At 44.7% G+C, this 17,752-nt stretch overlaps 1 protein-coding gene across 1 annotated transcript in view; it reads right to left on the bottom strand.

The window, feature by feature from the left end:
* LOC120226861 (complement C3-like) overlaps positions 1–17,752 on the bottom strand; it is a 38,164-nt gene that overhangs the window by 10,313 nt on the left and 10,099 nt on the right. The window contains exons 18-27 of the mRNA XM_039225028.1: positions 9,868–9,976; positions 9,504–9,589; positions 6,849–6,991; positions 6,538–6,750; positions 4,314–4,380; positions 4,122–4,208; positions 3,168–3,371; positions 2,647–2,722; positions 2,197–2,356; positions 1,209–1,307 (exon numbers count right to left, since the gene is read on the bottom strand). Of these exons, the coding sequence (XP_039080959.1) occupies positions 1,209–1,307; positions 2,197–2,356; positions 2,647–2,722; positions 3,168–3,371; positions 4,122–4,208; positions 4,314–4,380; positions 6,538–6,750; positions 6,849–6,991; positions 9,504–9,589; positions 9,868–9,976 (1,244 nt within the window). The remainder of the gene's footprint in view (positions 1–1,208; positions 1,308–2,196; positions 2,357–2,646; positions 2,723–3,167; positions 3,372–4,121; positions 4,209–4,313; positions 4,381–6,537; positions 6,751–6,848; positions 6,992–9,503; positions 9,590–9,867; positions 9,977–17,752) is intronic.

Genomic DNA, 17,752 nt, shown 5'->3' with positions numbered 1-17,752 from the left:
CACCCCCACCACACTCTTGATCTGTGTCCCAGCATTCTGGTTCTACAGCCTATGCTGTACTCAGGTATAGTGTTGCCATTTTGTAGAAGAAAATGTAGTTGTTGCCTTGTAGCAGAAACTAATACTTTCACCATCCAGCTGCCTGTCCTCCATCTACCCATGACTTATGCAGAAACTTGTCTTTCATTCACCTGGACACAGAGGAGTCAACCATATTTGTCCAGAAAGAGCTACTTCTGGGCCTTAGCTGATTGGCCCAGGTATGATCACCAGACCCTGGGTGGGCCAATCAGAATCCTTCCACCCACAGGAATCTAAAAGCTCTAGCTTTGGTATGGCTATTTCCCCAAGGAAGGCAGCCAAGTTCTGCCAGGCAGGCTGGGTGGCAGGGGAAGAGGAATTATTGGACCCAGAACAGCCTGGGTCCCTATAAGGCCCTAAAGGTAACAGCCTGCTCCCATCTAACGCGAGTCCAATGAAGGGAGAGGCAGCTGGCTGAAGGTAAGACCCCAAGGTCCCCAACTTTGCAAGCTAAAGGTCAAACAAACCATTCTCAAACCCCAGGAAGAAGCAGAGGGAGCAAGTACAGTGACTTTCAGGAGCCCGTCTTTCTAAGCTTCTCTGCCTCAGAACCAAAACCAGCGGAAAAAGAGACAGCCATGAGAGAGACAATATTTGTAATCATTTCCTTTTTGGTGTCATGGACCCCTTGGAAATGTTCCTAAGATCTCCCGAACTAAGAAAATAGTCTTGATGTGTTCTTGGGTCTGGGTTGTGCCTTTTCTTCAGGGAAGCAGCAAGGTACAATGCACTGATCAAGTAGCAGTGATGGGGAAAGCAGGGTGAGATGCTTTTGTTGAAACTGGCCAAAAGTCTCTGCACACGGCAAAGCAGGCAGAAAGGACCCATTCTTAGATCTCCTTGTGTCTCAGTTTTCTCTTGTGTAACTTGGGGGGATAATAAGAGTCCCTACCTCTTGGGTTCTTACAAGGATTATAGGACTCAACAGGTGCAGCTCTTAGAAGAGCTATCTTAGCTAACTGCTCAAAAAATGCTGGGAATTACTATGGTATTCTGGGTATTATGGCCGCTGTGGTGGCTTTTATTGCACTGGGAGGACTGGGAATCACCTGAATGCAACACCTCACCCTCTAAGATGGGTGTGCCTGGGTAGGGGAGGAGGGAAGGAGAGGATGGCGGACACTTACGTTGACCTGATCGTTGCAAAAATCTTTAGCCTCTTGCAGCGCAATGAGAACAAAAGCTGTGAGGGACACATCCTTCTCCACATTCTCCCGGAATCCACCCTAGAACAGGAAGCAGGATACAAGGATAGTATCACCAGTGTGTCCCCCATTGCTGACCAGTCCCCCTGTAGGTCAGCAGGTCAAGGCAGGGGCAAGTCTCTCCTCAGTGTCTCCCTAGGTGGGCCCCACTCTTCAGTATTCATTCATTCAACAATCGTTGCTGGTGCTGTGGACAAGATGGTGGGTGAGAACCAGACACCAGTCCCACCCCCACAGTGCTCCCCATCTAGGGAGCCAGACATGAACCAGTTGGTTCACCAGTAGGCACATCATTACAAATTGCTCACCAGTAGGCACATCATTACAAATTGTTGAGTGCTGTGCAGGAGGAGTAGTGGATGTGGCCGTGAGAATGGACAGTAGAGTGTGACTCAGTTGGGGAGGTCTGGAAAGATTCCCTAGGGGATGATAGGGGGTGTCATGCCAGGCAATGAGAACCCATGTGCAAAGGCCCTATGGCGAGATAGAGCATGGCTCCTTGCAGTAAAGATGGTGTGTCGATGAGGGTAGGAGAAGCCTGAGAGGTCAGGCTAAGGCAGGGATTCTCCACCTTATGCATGCATCAGCATCACATCGTGGGGGGAGGGGAGCTTGTAGCTACTGTGATTCCTAGGCACCATCTCTGAAGATTCTGATTCCTTGCATCAAGAGACCGGCTTGAGAACATGCATTTCTAACAAGTTTGAAGGTGATACTGATGCTGCTGGCCTGGGGACCACATTTGGAAAACAATAGCTGTGAGGGACTTCGGTTTTACACTAGCCTCTGAAGGTCTCTGGTCTCTGCAATGGGAAAGTGACACTCACAGAGTAAGGGGTAGCCTTTCTCCTGTCTATCCTGTAACTCCAGGCACCCCTCCCCCAGCCTGCCCATATTTCCTGCCTCTTACAGTCATTTCTTGGTGAATTACGGGCCCATCTTCCTGGAAGACCCCGTCAGGCTTCTGCTTCTCCAGGATCAGCCATTTGACAGCCCCGCAGAGGACCTGGGAGTTGATGGCAATGAGGTTGGCGGCCAGAGAGAAGACCTTGACCACGTAGGCTGTCAGCCTGTGGGCGGGCACAAAGCGTGAGCCAATCTCCTCCGGGATCCAGAGACGGGCATTCCAGTCAACCAATGATCACGGGCGGGGCGGGGCCTAGAAGGTTCACCCAGCTCCCCCACCCCAGTCAGGTCCCAGCCTCGCCACAGGGGGCGCTTAATGTCTGCTGGCCACTTGGCAGCTCAGGGTGGGCGCCTTGTCTCTGCAGGCCGAGGGTCCAGAGCACAGGGCTGTTTGGACGAGACCCTCTGGGACCGCCCCAGGCCGCTCTGTTTGTGGGGTGCCAGAACCGCTCACCAGGTGCTGGGCTTCCGGTTCAGGAAGGCCGAGAAAGCCGCGTTGTCTTGTCTGAAGGCCAGCTGCTGGGAGTACCCTGCGGGGAGACAGAGGTCTCCAGATGAGCGGGGCTAAGCCGAGGGGGTGGGCCAGCCGGGGGGGGCTTTGGGGCTCAGGGGGCAAGGACGCTCTGAGGGGTGAGACAGGGGTCCAGAGAGGAAAGGGGGGACTCAGGGTGGCCCAGGGAAATCTGGTGGGGGAGGGGAGGGACTTCTAGAAGGGGAAGGAGTTCTCAGAGGCAAGGGGTTCAGAGAGGGGAAGGTTCTCACGGGGGTTCAGGGCCACAGTGACAGATGGAGTCCTGGAGGCCTCAGAGGGGCCAGGGTCTCAGGGAGGGCAAAGTAGTGGGAGGTCTTTGAGAAGAGGGTTCCAGAAAGGGGAGGTGCTTAGGGGAAGGGCGTGGCCTGGATGGGGCCTGGGCTCAGGGAGGACCCTGCTCTGGGAGGTTGCGTGAGCATGGCGGCTCTCCCACGTGGGCGCACCCTTTTCGATGAGCTTCAAGGATTCCTGCCTCTTCTCCAGGCCGAACTTCTCCCACTGCCCGGTTTGGTCCAGGTAATGCACGGCGATGACGGTGGGTGTCATTCCTATCATGTTCTGCTCCCCGCAGCCCGATGGGGTCACGATGAGGTGCTTCAGCCGTTCCGGGTCAATGGCGTCCTCTGCCAACTGAGCCACCGGGGTCCCTGCCACCAGGAGGGAAGACCGCACTCAAGCAACTGACCCACCGTGGGGTGGGGTCAGGAGGGTCACAGCTGTCCCCAGCGACCCCGCGCTCCAAGCAACCAGTGCCAAAGAGGGGCAGTTGGGGGCTGAGGGGATGTGATGGAAGGGGAGCATCACGTTGAGTGTAAGAGGCGGGGGGGGAGGGGAGATAGGGCAGTGTGTCTACCTTAGTAGGAAAGGGGGTCTTATGCTTCACAGAACTCTGGCCCCTAGGCTCTTGTTACACTAGCGGCAAATGAATTCCAGAAACAATCCTCACGAATACGTAGATCATACTTCAGGCTATTGCCAGGCGCTGTTCTAGAGAACAGCATACAGTATCTCATGTAATCCTCTCAACGCCCCTTAGACATAGGTACTATTATTCACCCATCACAGATGAGGAAACCAAGGGTCCCTCCCCAGAACCTTACAGCTTCCAGGTCACATTGCCTTTCCAGGAACTTCTTTTCCCTTCTTGCACCAGTCTTCCAACCTAGGCAATGAGTTCCCGAATTTCCTGCTCTTGAACTGTACTGTTTCTCACTTAAACTTCTCTCTCAGCAAAAACTGTTTGCTGAACTAAATAGTGCCTGGAGCCTTCGATAAAACAGATCAAGGAGGGGGCTGGCTGCCCTAGTTGTAGTGGCGGCAGGGGAGGTACAGTAGTAAATATGCCTAGTCCCCTTCTCCAGGGCGGTGCCTTCCTGGGTGAGGGGCGGGGGGCACACCTTGCAGAAGGATCTTCGTCTCTGAATCTGTGTCTGGGACTTGGTCACTGAGGTCGGCGGCGTGGATCTCCTCTCGCTGTACTCCGTCTGCCAGTGGAATGCGAGAGACCCATGACACCATCCTTCCCCACAAGGCCCCCCTCACCCCCACCCCACGCCCGGGTCTCAACCCTCCTGCTGTGGATGACTCACTGTGGCCCTTGTTTTGTGGATCCAGTGTCTGAACAGCCACAGTTTTGGTGACTCTGATTCCTTCCGGCTGAACAGTGTTGGGATGGGATGGGGGAGGTGGAGGTCAGGTGAGTAAAAGAATAGACACAGCTGGTCAGCAGGGCATGGGCACAATGGCATCGCCCATCCTAGCTCTGTGATGTGAGTCAGTTTAACTACCCCCCGCCCTGCCCAGATTCTTAAAAGTCTGTAAAATAAAAGAATGTGCATAAAGTACTGAGTAAAATGCCTCACACATAGTAAGTGCTCACCTAAACTAGGGGCTATCTCAGTATCAATGTCCCAAACTAAGCTCTCCTTCCATGGTGGACCGCTGCCGTTTATGCCTTTCCATCACCCATTCTCCTTTAGTGTGATATTAATGCAAACATTTTCCTTTGGAGACCGAGTCTCCTCCAAGGCATGCTGGTAAATATTTGACATCAGCTCTCCAGGAAGAAAAGAACCTGATTTGAATCACTGGCATTTCTCGTCCTGTGAATATCCCTGCTATGGCAGATTTCAAGCTTTCAGCATGAGAGAGTGCAGAGTTGGGAAGTTATGGACACACAGGCTCTGGGGTGCGCCATGCCATCTCCAGCGCCATACTCAGGTTTCTTCCCATTGGTGCCACACTGAGCCATATTGGGACCCCCGATAAAAGGAATAATTAAGATTGTCCTCTCAGGGGCACCTGTCTGTCTCGGTGGAAGAGCATGTGACCCCTGATCTTGGGGTTGTTGAGTTTGAGTCCCGTATTGGGTGTAGAGATTACTTAAAAATAAAATCTTGGGGCCCCTGGGTAGCTCAGTTGGTTAAGCAACTGACTTCGGCTCAGGTTATGATCTCATGGTTTGAGCCTCATGTCTGGTTCTGTGATGACTGCTCAGAGCTCAGAGCCTGGATCTTGCTTCAGATTCTTTGTCTCCCTCTTTTTCTTCTCCTCTCCTCACACTCTGTCTCTGTCTCCTTCAAAAATAAATAACCAAAACACATTTTTTTAAAAAACCTAAAATATTAAAAAAATATGAGTTTGATGATGCATAGAAGCACATGTACCCCAATGTTCATAGCAGCACTCTCAACAATAGCTAAAACATGGAAAGAGCCTAAGTGTCCATCAACGGACGAATGGATCAAGAAGACGTGGTTTATCTATACCATGGAATACTACATGGCAATGAGAAACGATGTAATCTGACCATGTGTAGCAACATGAATGGACCTTGAGGGTGTTATGCTTAGCAAAATAAGTTAGGCAGAGAAGGACAAATATCTTATGTTTGCACGTATAGGAGGATTAGGAGGAACTTAACTTGAGGACCATGGGGGAGAAGAAGGGGGGAAATGGTGGGGGGAAGGGAGAGAGGCAAACCATGAGAGACTCTTGAATGCTGAGAAACAAACTGAGGACTGATGGATGTGGGGGGGGGGGGGGATGGGCATGGAGGAGGGCACTTGTGGGGATGAGCACTGGGTGTTATATGGAAACCAATTTGACAATAAACTATTTGTAAAAAAAATATATATATATGAGTTTGGATCTATTAAAGTCAGGAAGGAAAAATTATAATAAATTATGATTTGGGTATAAATAAGACATGTCACTGTAATATAACACTGCCCGTTTTAAAGCATTTGATTTTCAATGTTTGAATATTTTTTCAACAACTTTAACTTTTTTGGGGAAAATTATCAACTAAACAATGTTAATAACCATTAAAAAAAAAAACACGTAGATCAGGGTCTTCATTGTTTCTTCAGCTTCAGGCTCCAATTATGGTTTGACGTGGCATCATCTATATACAAAACTTTGATCTTTTGTTCATCATGGATTATTTGGCATTAATTTTGATTCCTTACAATATTGTATCAAAATATTTTTTGTCTTATGATCTCACATTTTGCTCGAAAATATTAATAAACCATGATATGAAGCTTTTATTTTTTTTAATTTTTGTTGCTTACTTGAACTCGTATTATTTTTGAGAATGTTCATCACTAGGAAAGAGTAGAAATGTAGCTGTTCCTCACTCACTCACCCTAATCCCGACCTTGTTTCCAAACTTGCAGGACTCCCGAATTTCCTAAGCTGGACACTGGACACTCCTGGTGTCTCAGGGTCAGGGTCTGCAGCCTGGGTTGACAGGGGGACACAGGAGCCTCTCCTGAAGGACAAGGGACTACAGGTGCCCCAAGGACTCACCACAACTCTCAAGGTCTTTTTGACACCATCCATCATGTAGCGATTGTAGACAGCAGCCTTGACCTCCACCTCATGTAGACCGACCTTCAGAGGCACGATGACAAAAGGCACAGCCACTGAGGACTTGGCTGGGATAGTCAGAGTCTGCTGGTAGCGCTTCTTGGCAGTGGCCAGGCTGCAGAAGGCTGGGTTGTAGAGCATTTCCACCCTCACCTGCCAGGGAGAGAGTATCAATCAGGGGCATGGTCTCCCCCCCGACCCCCACAACCATCCAAGCTCTCCATCATACCTCTGCCACCCTGGGAACCCACCTTGAGCTCCCCCACATCCTGATAATTGTAGAGCACAGCTCGGATCTCCACTTGCTCATTGCGCACCACAGAGTACGGCAGTCGCAGGTCGATGAAGAAGTCTTGCATCACCGTGACCTCGTAGGGGTCAGCCACACAGATCCCTGCCCAGGAGTGGAGTGTCAAGGGGAGGAGGTGGACAGGGTCTCACTGCTTACCCCTGACTGTGGGAGCTGTGTCAAGCTCAGCCTGTGTTTGTAGAAGCCCATGGGCTAAACAATTGTAAAGGTGATACATTACCGATAGCAGTGGCAGCTGGGAGTCACTGCGATGTATGATTTCCATTTTCTTCTTGTAGTTTTATTCATAGGTAGGTGTGCAGGGGGGAAGAGCTCAGGCATATTTGAAGGGTCCATACCTGTGCTCTCCAAAATGGTAGCCTGAACTCTCTCTGGTCCCTGGGCACTTGGAATGTGGCTAGCTCAGAAAACTTTTTAACATATGTTTGGAACACATTGGATATGCCAATCTACCTTTTCAATTGTACATTTTACAAATCCTAAAATACAGATAAAAATATTTCCAATGAAAGGCTAGGGGCACCTTTCCACTGACTGGCTCAGTCGGTAGAGCGTGTGACTCTTGATCTTGGGCTCATGAGTTTGAGCCCCATGTGGGGTGAAGAGATGACTTATAAATAAAAGTGAAATCGTAAAAAAATTAAAAAAAGGTTAGCACCCTCCTTGAGATGCCTGCACATATAAAATATGTGCTAGATTTCAAAGGCTTAGTACAAACAGGAGTAAAATGTATCATTCATAATTTTGAGATACTAATAGGTCACTCCTAAATATCAATAGATGATTATTATAACATTACTTTAGTGTGATGGTGGTTTTTTAACATACTTTTTAGCATATTTTTTCAATATATTTACCACATGTTACAAGAATAATAGTTTGGAGATATTTGGTTAAAGAAAATGTATGATAAAATTGATTTCACCTCCAATGGGGCTGCCAGAAGATTTAAAATGACAAACAGCTATATCATATTTCTGGTGGACAGTGCTGATCTATAGGGAGTGAAAATGATGACAAAAGCAATGGCTAATTTGCATTTCAGCAGCTATTAGGTTATATTCAAGCAAAGGGTTGATGCAAGCAAAATTTGCAAAAGCATTATCATATTAAAAATGTGACACTAAAAAAATAAATAAAAATAATGTGACACCAAGAAATGATTAAAATTTTGGGGGCCCTATCTCAGTAAGTTAAGTGTCTGACACCTGAAATCTGCTTAGGTCATGATCTCGCTCTTCTTGAGCTGGAGTCTAGTGTCAGGTTCTGAGCTGATGGCATGGAGCCTACCTGGGATTTTCTTTCTCCCTCTCTCTCTGCCCCATGCTCTCTCCCTCTCTCGCTCACTCTCTCTTTCTCTAAAATAAGTGAACATTTAAAAAATAGTTAATTAAAAAAAAATCTTAAAATTTAATATATATATATATATATTTTGCTTATTTTTCAGAGGTGAAGACAAATAGAGGCTTGAACAAAATTATTATTTCCTAACCTATGGCTATTATTAATCATTCTTGGGAGGTCTGTTATACTCATTGGGGCTATTTATCATTTCTTATCTGCTATTCATTTTTACATTTTTTTTAAAGTTGATTTTTGAGAGACAGGGAGAGACAGAATGCAAACAGGGGGCAGAGAGAGAGGGAGACACAGAATCTGAAGCAGGCTCCAGGCTCTGAGCTGTCAGCACCGAGCCCAATGTGGGGCTTGAACTCATGAAGTATGAGATCATGACCTAAGCCGAAGTTGGAAGCTTTACTGACTGAGTCACCAAGGCGCCCCAGTGGCTTCTACTTACAATGGAGATATTTTGTTCATCATGGATTTATTTTTTTTGCATTCACATTGATGTTTTCAAAATGATCCCATAAACATATTATTCATCTGGCTTAAGTTACTGCTTCCCTCTCCTCACCCTGCTTCTAGTCCTGTCTAAGAACACTCCCATTAGTCCAGGGCTCCCCAGTTCCTGTGAGGGACCCCCAGCCCCCAGGATACCTTTTTATTTTTTGCCAGGTTTCACAATCTGAACATCAATGTTCCAATCAAACATTTCATCTTGCTTCTTTTATATTTTCTTAATCAAGTTACCCATCACCCTGTCAATATCACCCCTAAGGGTGTTTATTGTTATAAATTATTCTGTATGATACTACAATGGTAGATACATGTCCTTATACCTGTGTCCAAACCTATAGATCGTGCGATGCTAAGAGTGAACCCTCATGTCAATGACGAACTTGGGGTGATGACAGGTGTGTCAGGGTAACAAGTGCACCATGCTGGTGCAGATGCTGATAGTACACGTCAGCATGGGGGAGACTGTGTACGTCGGGGGTGGGCAGACTGGACGTATGTGGGAACTCTCGTACTCTCCCCTCAATTTTGCTGTGAACCTAAAAGTGTTCTCAAAAGAAAATCTATTTACAAAAAGCACTGCCTTGTCATCCACAGAGTAGGATCTGATACCTCTCTTGTCACCTAGGAGCAGCGTGTCAGCCACCAAAACATAGGGGATCTCTCTGGATGGAATGAGAAAATGCCCAGTGGCCCTGGGTCCCTGGCCCCTAAGGATGGGGTCACCATCACTTCTTACCTTTTGTGTTCGACAGACTCACGGCCAGAATCTCCCAGGTGGTGATGGAGTCTTTCAAAAATATATTTATGGTCTTTGTGGAGATTCTGGATGGGGGAGAAGTGGGGCATCAGGAGGAGGTAGGTGTCAGGGATGTGGGGGAAGAGCTGGTGTGGAGGGGCCCCAAGGGGCAGGTTGGAGGGGGGTGGGGGCGGGGCCCATGGAAGTAGATGGACTCTTGATGTTTTTCTAGACTGGGTTGTGGGGTTGCACAGTGATTCCAGAAAAGAGGGGCATGGGGTATATGTAAATGAAGTGGTCCAGCCTGGGCTGCTATAGGAGCTGGCTTGGGGGATGGATTGAAGTGGGGGTATCTCAGCCTTACCCATCTTTCGCGGGTTCTTTGAGTTCCTCCATGCGCCACAGCCAGCTCTCAGGGAACTGGCTTCGGGAAATGATTTCCTCTTCTGGGATTATATCCTCATCCAACTCACCTGGGAGGCACAGGGTGAGAAGTGGGTAATCTGGGTTTAGAGCAGACCCCTTTCTCCACTGAACCCAGAGATACTTATCTCTACACATCTGAAGGGGTTCCCACCAGCAAAACACACCCACAGTCCATGATGGCAGGGGGAGGGGACAGGCATGTTTGCCTTATTGCTCTCCCCCCCCCAAACACTATTAAAAATGACACTTCGCAATGGTGTCAGTATAAAGGCAAAAAATAGTCCAAGCTGCATTATATCATTTCCCCCTTCTCCGATTTTCACAGGAATGAAAGCATTTGCGTGAGTCTCTGAGCATGGTGGCTCCCAGGCTCCGTGCCTGCTGCATCTGATGGTTATGGTTCCCAAGCAAACAGGTGGCTCATGAGACTCCCCAGACCTGTTGGTGACCCCTGGCCATGGGGTGGCCTTTTGAGCAGGCCTGACACCATCAGCGAGTAGATGAAGTATGGCCAGACTATGATTCAACCCTGTCTGGGCTTTCCTCAAAACAGGAGGGGCGATTGTAACATGGCTCTCGGTCTGCCTAGTAACAAAGTAGGTGAAATCCACTGAAGCCTAAATCCACCCATATTGTGGATTAATCCATCAAAGTGCCTGTGAGATACATACATGCAAATAACTCTCTGTCTCACCCCAAACTGACTAAAGAAATCATACAACACGGGACACCTGGGTGGCTCAGTCCATTGAGTGTCCGACTACTGTTCAGGTCATGATCTCACAGTTGGTGATTTGGAGCCCTGCATCAGGCTTGCTGCTGTCTGTGTGAGCCTGTTTGGGATCCTCTGTCCCTTTCCTTCTCTCTTCCCCTTCCCTGCTTGCATGTGCTGGCCCTCTCTCAAAAATAAATAAATATTAAAAAATAGATAGGAGTCAAGACGGCAGAGAAGTAGAGGGACCGGAATTTCCCTTGTCCGTCAAACATAGCTGTCCTGAGGTGAGAACACTTGGAACACCCAGCAATAGGTGTGCAGGGTGACTGAAAGGCTCTACCCCAGAACTGGGTCCACGCTATAACAGGGGTGGGCAGGGGGAATCCTTTAAGACATCAGGGTTTGCATCTCCGCTGAGGCCTAGGAGGCTCAGGAGGCTGTGGAGCAGGGGCCCCCACCCCGTGGGCAGTCTGAACAGCATGGTTTCACACAGTCAGTTGGGGGGTGGAGATAGACTGGGGTGCCGCCATTTCTCCCCAATACCAACACAGCGGGGCTTCAGGGAACAGGACACGGCTCCCGGTGGAGGCGGGACTCACTTACAGCAAACGCCACCCCTCCATGCCTGGTAACACCTTATCTGCTGGAGCAGGACTGACCGTGACCAAGACAGACACCTGTCCACACAGACACAGACAGCTGTGCTGCAGGGCTGTAGGTGAGTCTGCTTCGGTTTGTTTTTTCTTTTCCTCTTTGTTTTCCTTTCCTTCCCTTCCCTTTTCCCTTCTTTTTCTTTCTACCTTCCTCTTTTTTTCCCCTTTGGAATCAAGCTCGTAGTTTCTGATTTGATTTTTAGTCAAGTCTTATTTTATAATCTATATTATAAATATATTAAATATAAACTATATCAATATATGTTAACATATAAGTAATATTAATATATATTAATATTTTTTAATGTTTTATTTATTTCTAGGAGAGAGAGAGAGACAGAGTGAGCAGGGGAAGGCCAGAGAGAGAGTGAGTCACAGACTGAAACAGGCTCCAGGCTCTGAGCTGGCAGTCAGCATAGAGTCCGACGCGGGGCTCGAACCCACGAACCGTGAGATCATGACCTAAGCGAAAGTCGGACGCTTAACCGACTAAGCCACCCAGGCGCCCCTATATATTAATATTTTTATATTATACAACCAGAACAGAGAAAGAAAAATGTATATTTTAAATATACAATTAATAGTAATATAATGTAATATTTATATCAACATATTTTATATATAAATATTAATTACATATTTTAAATATAATATATATTTTTATTTCTTTCTCTGTTCTGGTTGTTTAATCAGGCATTTTTACTCCATTCTTTTACACCTTTTCTGTATCTCCTTCTTCATTTTCCTCGCTCTCTGTCTCTCTCTCTGGATTAAGCCTCATACTTTCTTTGATTCTCTGCCTGGTCTTTTTTTTTTTTTTTTCACCCTTTTCATTTTTCTCTTTGTATAAGGTCTCCCCACCCAACCTTACCCTTTTTCCAGGGTTACTTCAACAGACAAATCAAACCACACCTGGTGGAAGGTCCAAACCACCAGTACAAGTAAGGAGATAAAGCAACCAGAGCCACAACAACAGAATGAACACAACGCACTCCCCAAACACTTCCTGAAGTCCCAGGACCTGGACAGTGTAGGGCCTGTTCCTAATATAGTCGGATTCGCAGGTGCAGGACACATAACAAACATGTTTTAAAACATGTAAGAGGCAGAAACTTAGCCAAAATGATGAAACAGAAGATTTCTCCTCAAAAGAAATTCCAGGATGAAAATGAAAGTCAAAGAATTTCTCAAAACATATATAAACAATATATCTGAACAAGAATTTAGAATAACAGTCATAAGACTAATAGCTGGGCTTCAAAAAAAGTATAGGAGACACCAGGAAATCTATTGTTACAGAGATCAAAGGCCTATGAAATAATCACGGCAAATTAAAAAATGCTGTAAATGAGATGCAAAATAACCTAGTTGCAGTGACAGAAAGGATGTAAGAGGTAGAGGAGAGAATAGGTGAAATAGAAGATAAAATTATGGGAAATGATGAAGCTGAAAAAAAGAGGGCAAGGAAATTACCAGACCATGAGTGGGGAATTAGAGACCTAAGTGATTCCATGAAATGAAATAATAACCATATCATAGGAGTTCCAGAAGAAGAAGAGAGAGAAAAGGGCATAAGTTTTATGTGAACAAATTATAGCTGATAACTTTCCCAATCTGGGGAAGGAAACAGGCATCCAAGTGCAAGAGGCACAGAGAACTCCCTTCAAAATCAACAAAAATGACATATCATAGTGAAACTGGCAAAATACAAAGATAAAGAGAGAATTCTGAAAGCACCTAGAGACAAAGAGGCCTTAATCTACAAGGGCAGACACATAAGGTTAGCAGCAGACCTGTCCACTGAAATGTGGCAGGCCAGATGGGAGTGGCAGGAAATATTCAATGTGCTGAATAGGAACACTGTCTGCAGCCAAGAATCCTTTATCCAGCAAAGCTGTCATTCAGAATAGGAGGAGAGATAAAGGCTTTCCCAGACAAACAAAAACCAAAGGAGTTTGCAATCACTAAACCAGCCCTGCTGGACAGCCTAAGGGGTAATCTCTGAGTGGAAAAGCAGCAAAGCCTACAAAGGACCAGAGACACTACCACAAACATGAAACATGCAGATAACACAATGGCAGTAAATCCATCTCCTTCAATAATCACTCTGATTGTAAATGGACTAAATGACACAATAAAAAGACATAGGGTATTGGGGCACCTGGGTGGCTCAGTCAGTTAAGTGGCCAACTTCAGCTCAGGTCATGATCACATGATTTGTGGGTTCGAGCCCCGCATTGGGCTCTGTGTTGATGGCTAGCTCAGAGCCTGGAGCCTGTTTCAGATACTGTATCTCCCTCTCTCTCTGACCCTCTCTCTCTCTCTCTCTCTCTCAAAAATAAATAAAACATTAAAAATTAAAAAAAAAGACATAGGGTATCAGAATGGATCAAAAAAAAAAAAAAAAAGAAAAACCAAGATCCATCTATATGTTGACTATAGAGACTCATTTTAGACCTGAGGACACCTGGAGATCGAAAGTGAGGAGATGGAGAACCATCTATCATGCTATTGGACATCAAAAGAAAGTTTGAGTAGCCATACTTATATCAGACAAACTAGATTTTAAAACAAAGTCCATAACAAGAGTTGAAGAGCATTATATCTTAATTGAGGGGTCTAGCCATCAAAAAGAGTTAACAATTATAAATGTTTAAGCCCCCAATGTGGAGAACCCAAATATATAAATCAATTTATCACAAACATAAATAAATGTATAGACAATAATACTTTGATTGTAGGGGACTTTAATATTCCACTTACTGCAATGGACAGTTCATCTAGTCAGAAAATCAATAAGGAAACAACGACTCTAAATGACAGATAAACTTCACAGATACATTCAGGATTTTTCATCCAAAAGCAGCAGAATACACATTCTTCTTGAGGACACACGGAACATTCTCCAAAATAGATCACTTACTGGGACACAAATCAGCCCTCAACATTCATACCATGCATATTTTCAGATCACAGCACTATGAAAGTTGAAATCAACCACATAAAAAAATTGGAAAACCCCCAAATACATGAACATCCTACTAAAGAATGAATGGGTCATTCAGGAAATTAAAGAAGGAATTTTAAAATGTATGGAAGGAAATGAAAATGAAACCATGAAAGTCCAAACCCTTTGGGATGCAGTTCTAAGAGGATAATACATTGGATTTCAGGCCTTTATCAAGAAACATGAAAGATCCCAAATACAGAACCTAACCTCACATCTAAAGAAACTAGAAACACAGCAGGGGGGGAAAAAAAAGCCCAAAGCCAGCAGAAGAGAATAAAGATTAGAGCAGAAATAAACAATAATAGAATAGATAAATGAATCTAAGAACTGATACTTCAAAAGAGTAAATAAAATTGATAAACCCCTAGCCAGATTTCTCAATAAGAAAAGAGAGAGGACCCAAACAGATACAATCATGAATGAAAGAGGAGAAATCACAACAAACACCACAGAAATACAATTATTTGAGAATACAGTGAAAAATTATATGCCAACAAACTGGACAACCTGGAAGAAATGGACAAATTCCTAGACACCCACACACTATCAAAACTCAAAAGGAAAGAAACAGAAAATATGAACAGACCCATAACCAGTGAAGAAATTAAATTGGTTATCAAAAATCTCCCAACAAATAAGAGTCCTGGGCCAGATGGCTTCCTGGGTGAATTCTACCAGACATTTTAAGCAGAGTTCATACCTATTCTTCTAGGCTGCTCCAAAAAGAAAGAAACAGAAGGAAAGTTTCCAGACTCATTCTATGAAGCCAGCATTACCTTGATCACAAACCAGACAAAGACCCCACTAAAAAGGAGAATTACAGGCCAATATCCCTGAGGAACGTGGATTCAAAAATTCTCAACAAGATACTGGCAAGTCAGATTCAATAGTATATTAAAAGGATTCTTCAGCATGATCAAGTGGGATTCATTCCTGGGCTGCAAGACTGGTTCAACATTTGCAAATCAACCAACATGATACATCACATTAATAGAAGAAAGGATAAGAACCATAGGATCCTGTCCGTAGATGCAGGAAAAGTATGTGACAAAATACATCATCCATTCTTGACAGAAACTCTACAAAGTAGGGATTGAGGGAACATACCTTAACATCATCAAAGCCCATATATGAAAGGCCCACAGCCAATATCATCCTCAATGGGGAAAAACTGAGAGCTTTCCCCTGAGATCAGGAACATTACAGGGTTGTTCTCTTTCATCACTGTTGTTGGAAGTCCTAGCCCCAGCAACCAGACAACAAAACAAAATAAAAGGCACCGAAATTGAGAAAGAAGTCAAACTTTCACTCTTCACAGATGACAGGATAGTCTACCCGGAAGCCCAGAAAGACTTCACCAAAAACTGCTGGAATTGATACATGAATTCAGCATTTGCAGGATATATAATCAACATACAGAAATCAGTTGCATTTCTAATCATCAATAATGAAGCTATAAAAAGAGATATCAAGGAGTCAATCCCATTTACACTTGCACCAAGAACCACAAAATACCTAGGAATAAACCTAACCAAAGAGGTAAAAGATCTGTACGCTGAAAACTATAGAAAGCTTACGAAAGAAATTGAAGATGACACAAAGAAATGGAAAAATATTCCATGCTCATGGTTTGGAAGAACAAATATTGTTAAAATGTCGATACTTCCCAAAGAATCTACAGGTTCAATGCAATCCCAATGAAAATAGCACCAATATTCTTCACAGCTAGAACAACAATCCTAAAACTTTTATTGAACCACAAAAGACCCCAAATAGCCAAAGTAATGTTGAAAAGAAAACCAACACTGGAGTCATCACAATCCTGGACTTCAGTCTGTATTACTAAGCTGTAATCATCAAGACAGTACAGTATTGGCACAAAAACAGACACATAGACCAATGGGATAGAATAGAGAACCCAGAAATGGACCCACAAATATATGGCCAACTAATCTTTGACAAAGCAGGAGAGAGTGTCCAGTAGAAAAAAAAATACAGTCTCTTAGCTGGGAGAACTAGACAGCAGCATGCAGAAGAAAGAAACTGGACCAATTCTTACACCAAACACAAAAATAAACTGAAAATGGACGAAAGACCTAAATGCAAGACAGGAAACCATCAAGATTCTGTAGGAAAAAACAGGCAGCAACCTCTTTGTCCTAGCCCGCAGCAACTTCTTACTTGACATATCTCTGAAGGCAAGGGAAATAAAAGCAAAAGCAAACTATCTGGGATCTCATCAAGATAAAAAGCTGCTGCACAGCAAAGGAAATAATCAACCAAACTAACAGGTAACCGATGGAATGGGAGAAGATGTTCGCAAATAATATAATGGATAAAAGGGTAGTATTCAAAATCTATAAAGAACTTACCAAATTCAACACCCAAAAAAACAAGTAATCCAGTGAAGAAATGGGCAGAAGACATGAATAGACACTTTTCCAAAGAAAACATCCAGATGGCAACCAGACACATGAAAAGATGCTCAACATTGCTCATCATCAGGGAAATACAAATCAAAACCACATTGAGATACCACCTCACACCTGTCAGAGTGGCTACCATAAACAACTCAGGAAACAACAGATGTTGGCAAAGATGTGGAGAAAGGGGAACCCTCTTGCACTGTTGGTGGGAATGCAAACTGGTGCAGCCACTCTGGAAAACAGTATGGAGTTCCCTCAAAAAATTAAAATTAGAATTACCCTATGACCCAGCAATGGCACTAATAGGAATTTATCCAAATGACACAGGAGTGCTGATTCACAGGGACAGATACACCCCAATGCTTATGGCAGCACTATCAACAATAGCCAAAGCATGGAAAGAGCCCAAATGTCCATCGACTGATGTGTGGATAAAGAAGATGTGCTATATATTCACTATGGAATACTCCTCGGTGATTAAAAAGAATGAAATCTTGCCATTTGCAACAACATGGATGGATCTAGAGTGTATTATGCTAAGGGAAATGTGTCAGAGAAAGACAGATATCATATGATTTCACCCCTATGTGGAATTTGAGAAACTTACCAGAAGACCACAGGGGAAGGGAAGGAATATTAAGATACAAACAGAGAGAGAGACAAACTGTAAGAGACTCTTAAATACAGAGAATAGACTGGGGGTTGATGGGAGTGGAGAGGTTGAGGGAAATGAGTGATAGGAATTGAGGAGGGCACTTGTTGGGATGAGCACTGGGGGTTGTATGTAAGTGATGAATCACAGAAATCCATTACTGCAGCCAAGGCTACACTGATTTGACACATATCTATATAAAAAAAGATTTAAAAAAATTACACAAGGCTAGGGGAGAAAACACCCTAACATGGGTAAGCTATATCCCAGTAGATTGCATACTTTTGTGTAATTTTCCTCCTTAAGAAAGCAAGTCCGTAGGTTGCTGGAGCAGAAGACAGCAAGCCTAGGTTAGAATAATTTGCAC

The sequence above is a fragment of the Hyaena hyaena genome, unplaced genomic scaffold, assembly GCF_003009895.1.
Source record: "Hyaena hyaena isolate Hyena2069 unplaced genomic scaffold, ASM300989v1 scaffold_1867, whole genome shotgun sequence".
In the NCBI taxonomy this organism is placed as follows: Eukaryota; Metazoa; Chordata; class Mammalia; order Carnivora; family Hyaenidae; genus Hyaena; species Hyaena hyaena.
This window is presented reverse-complemented; position numbering and strand designations above follow the sequence as displayed.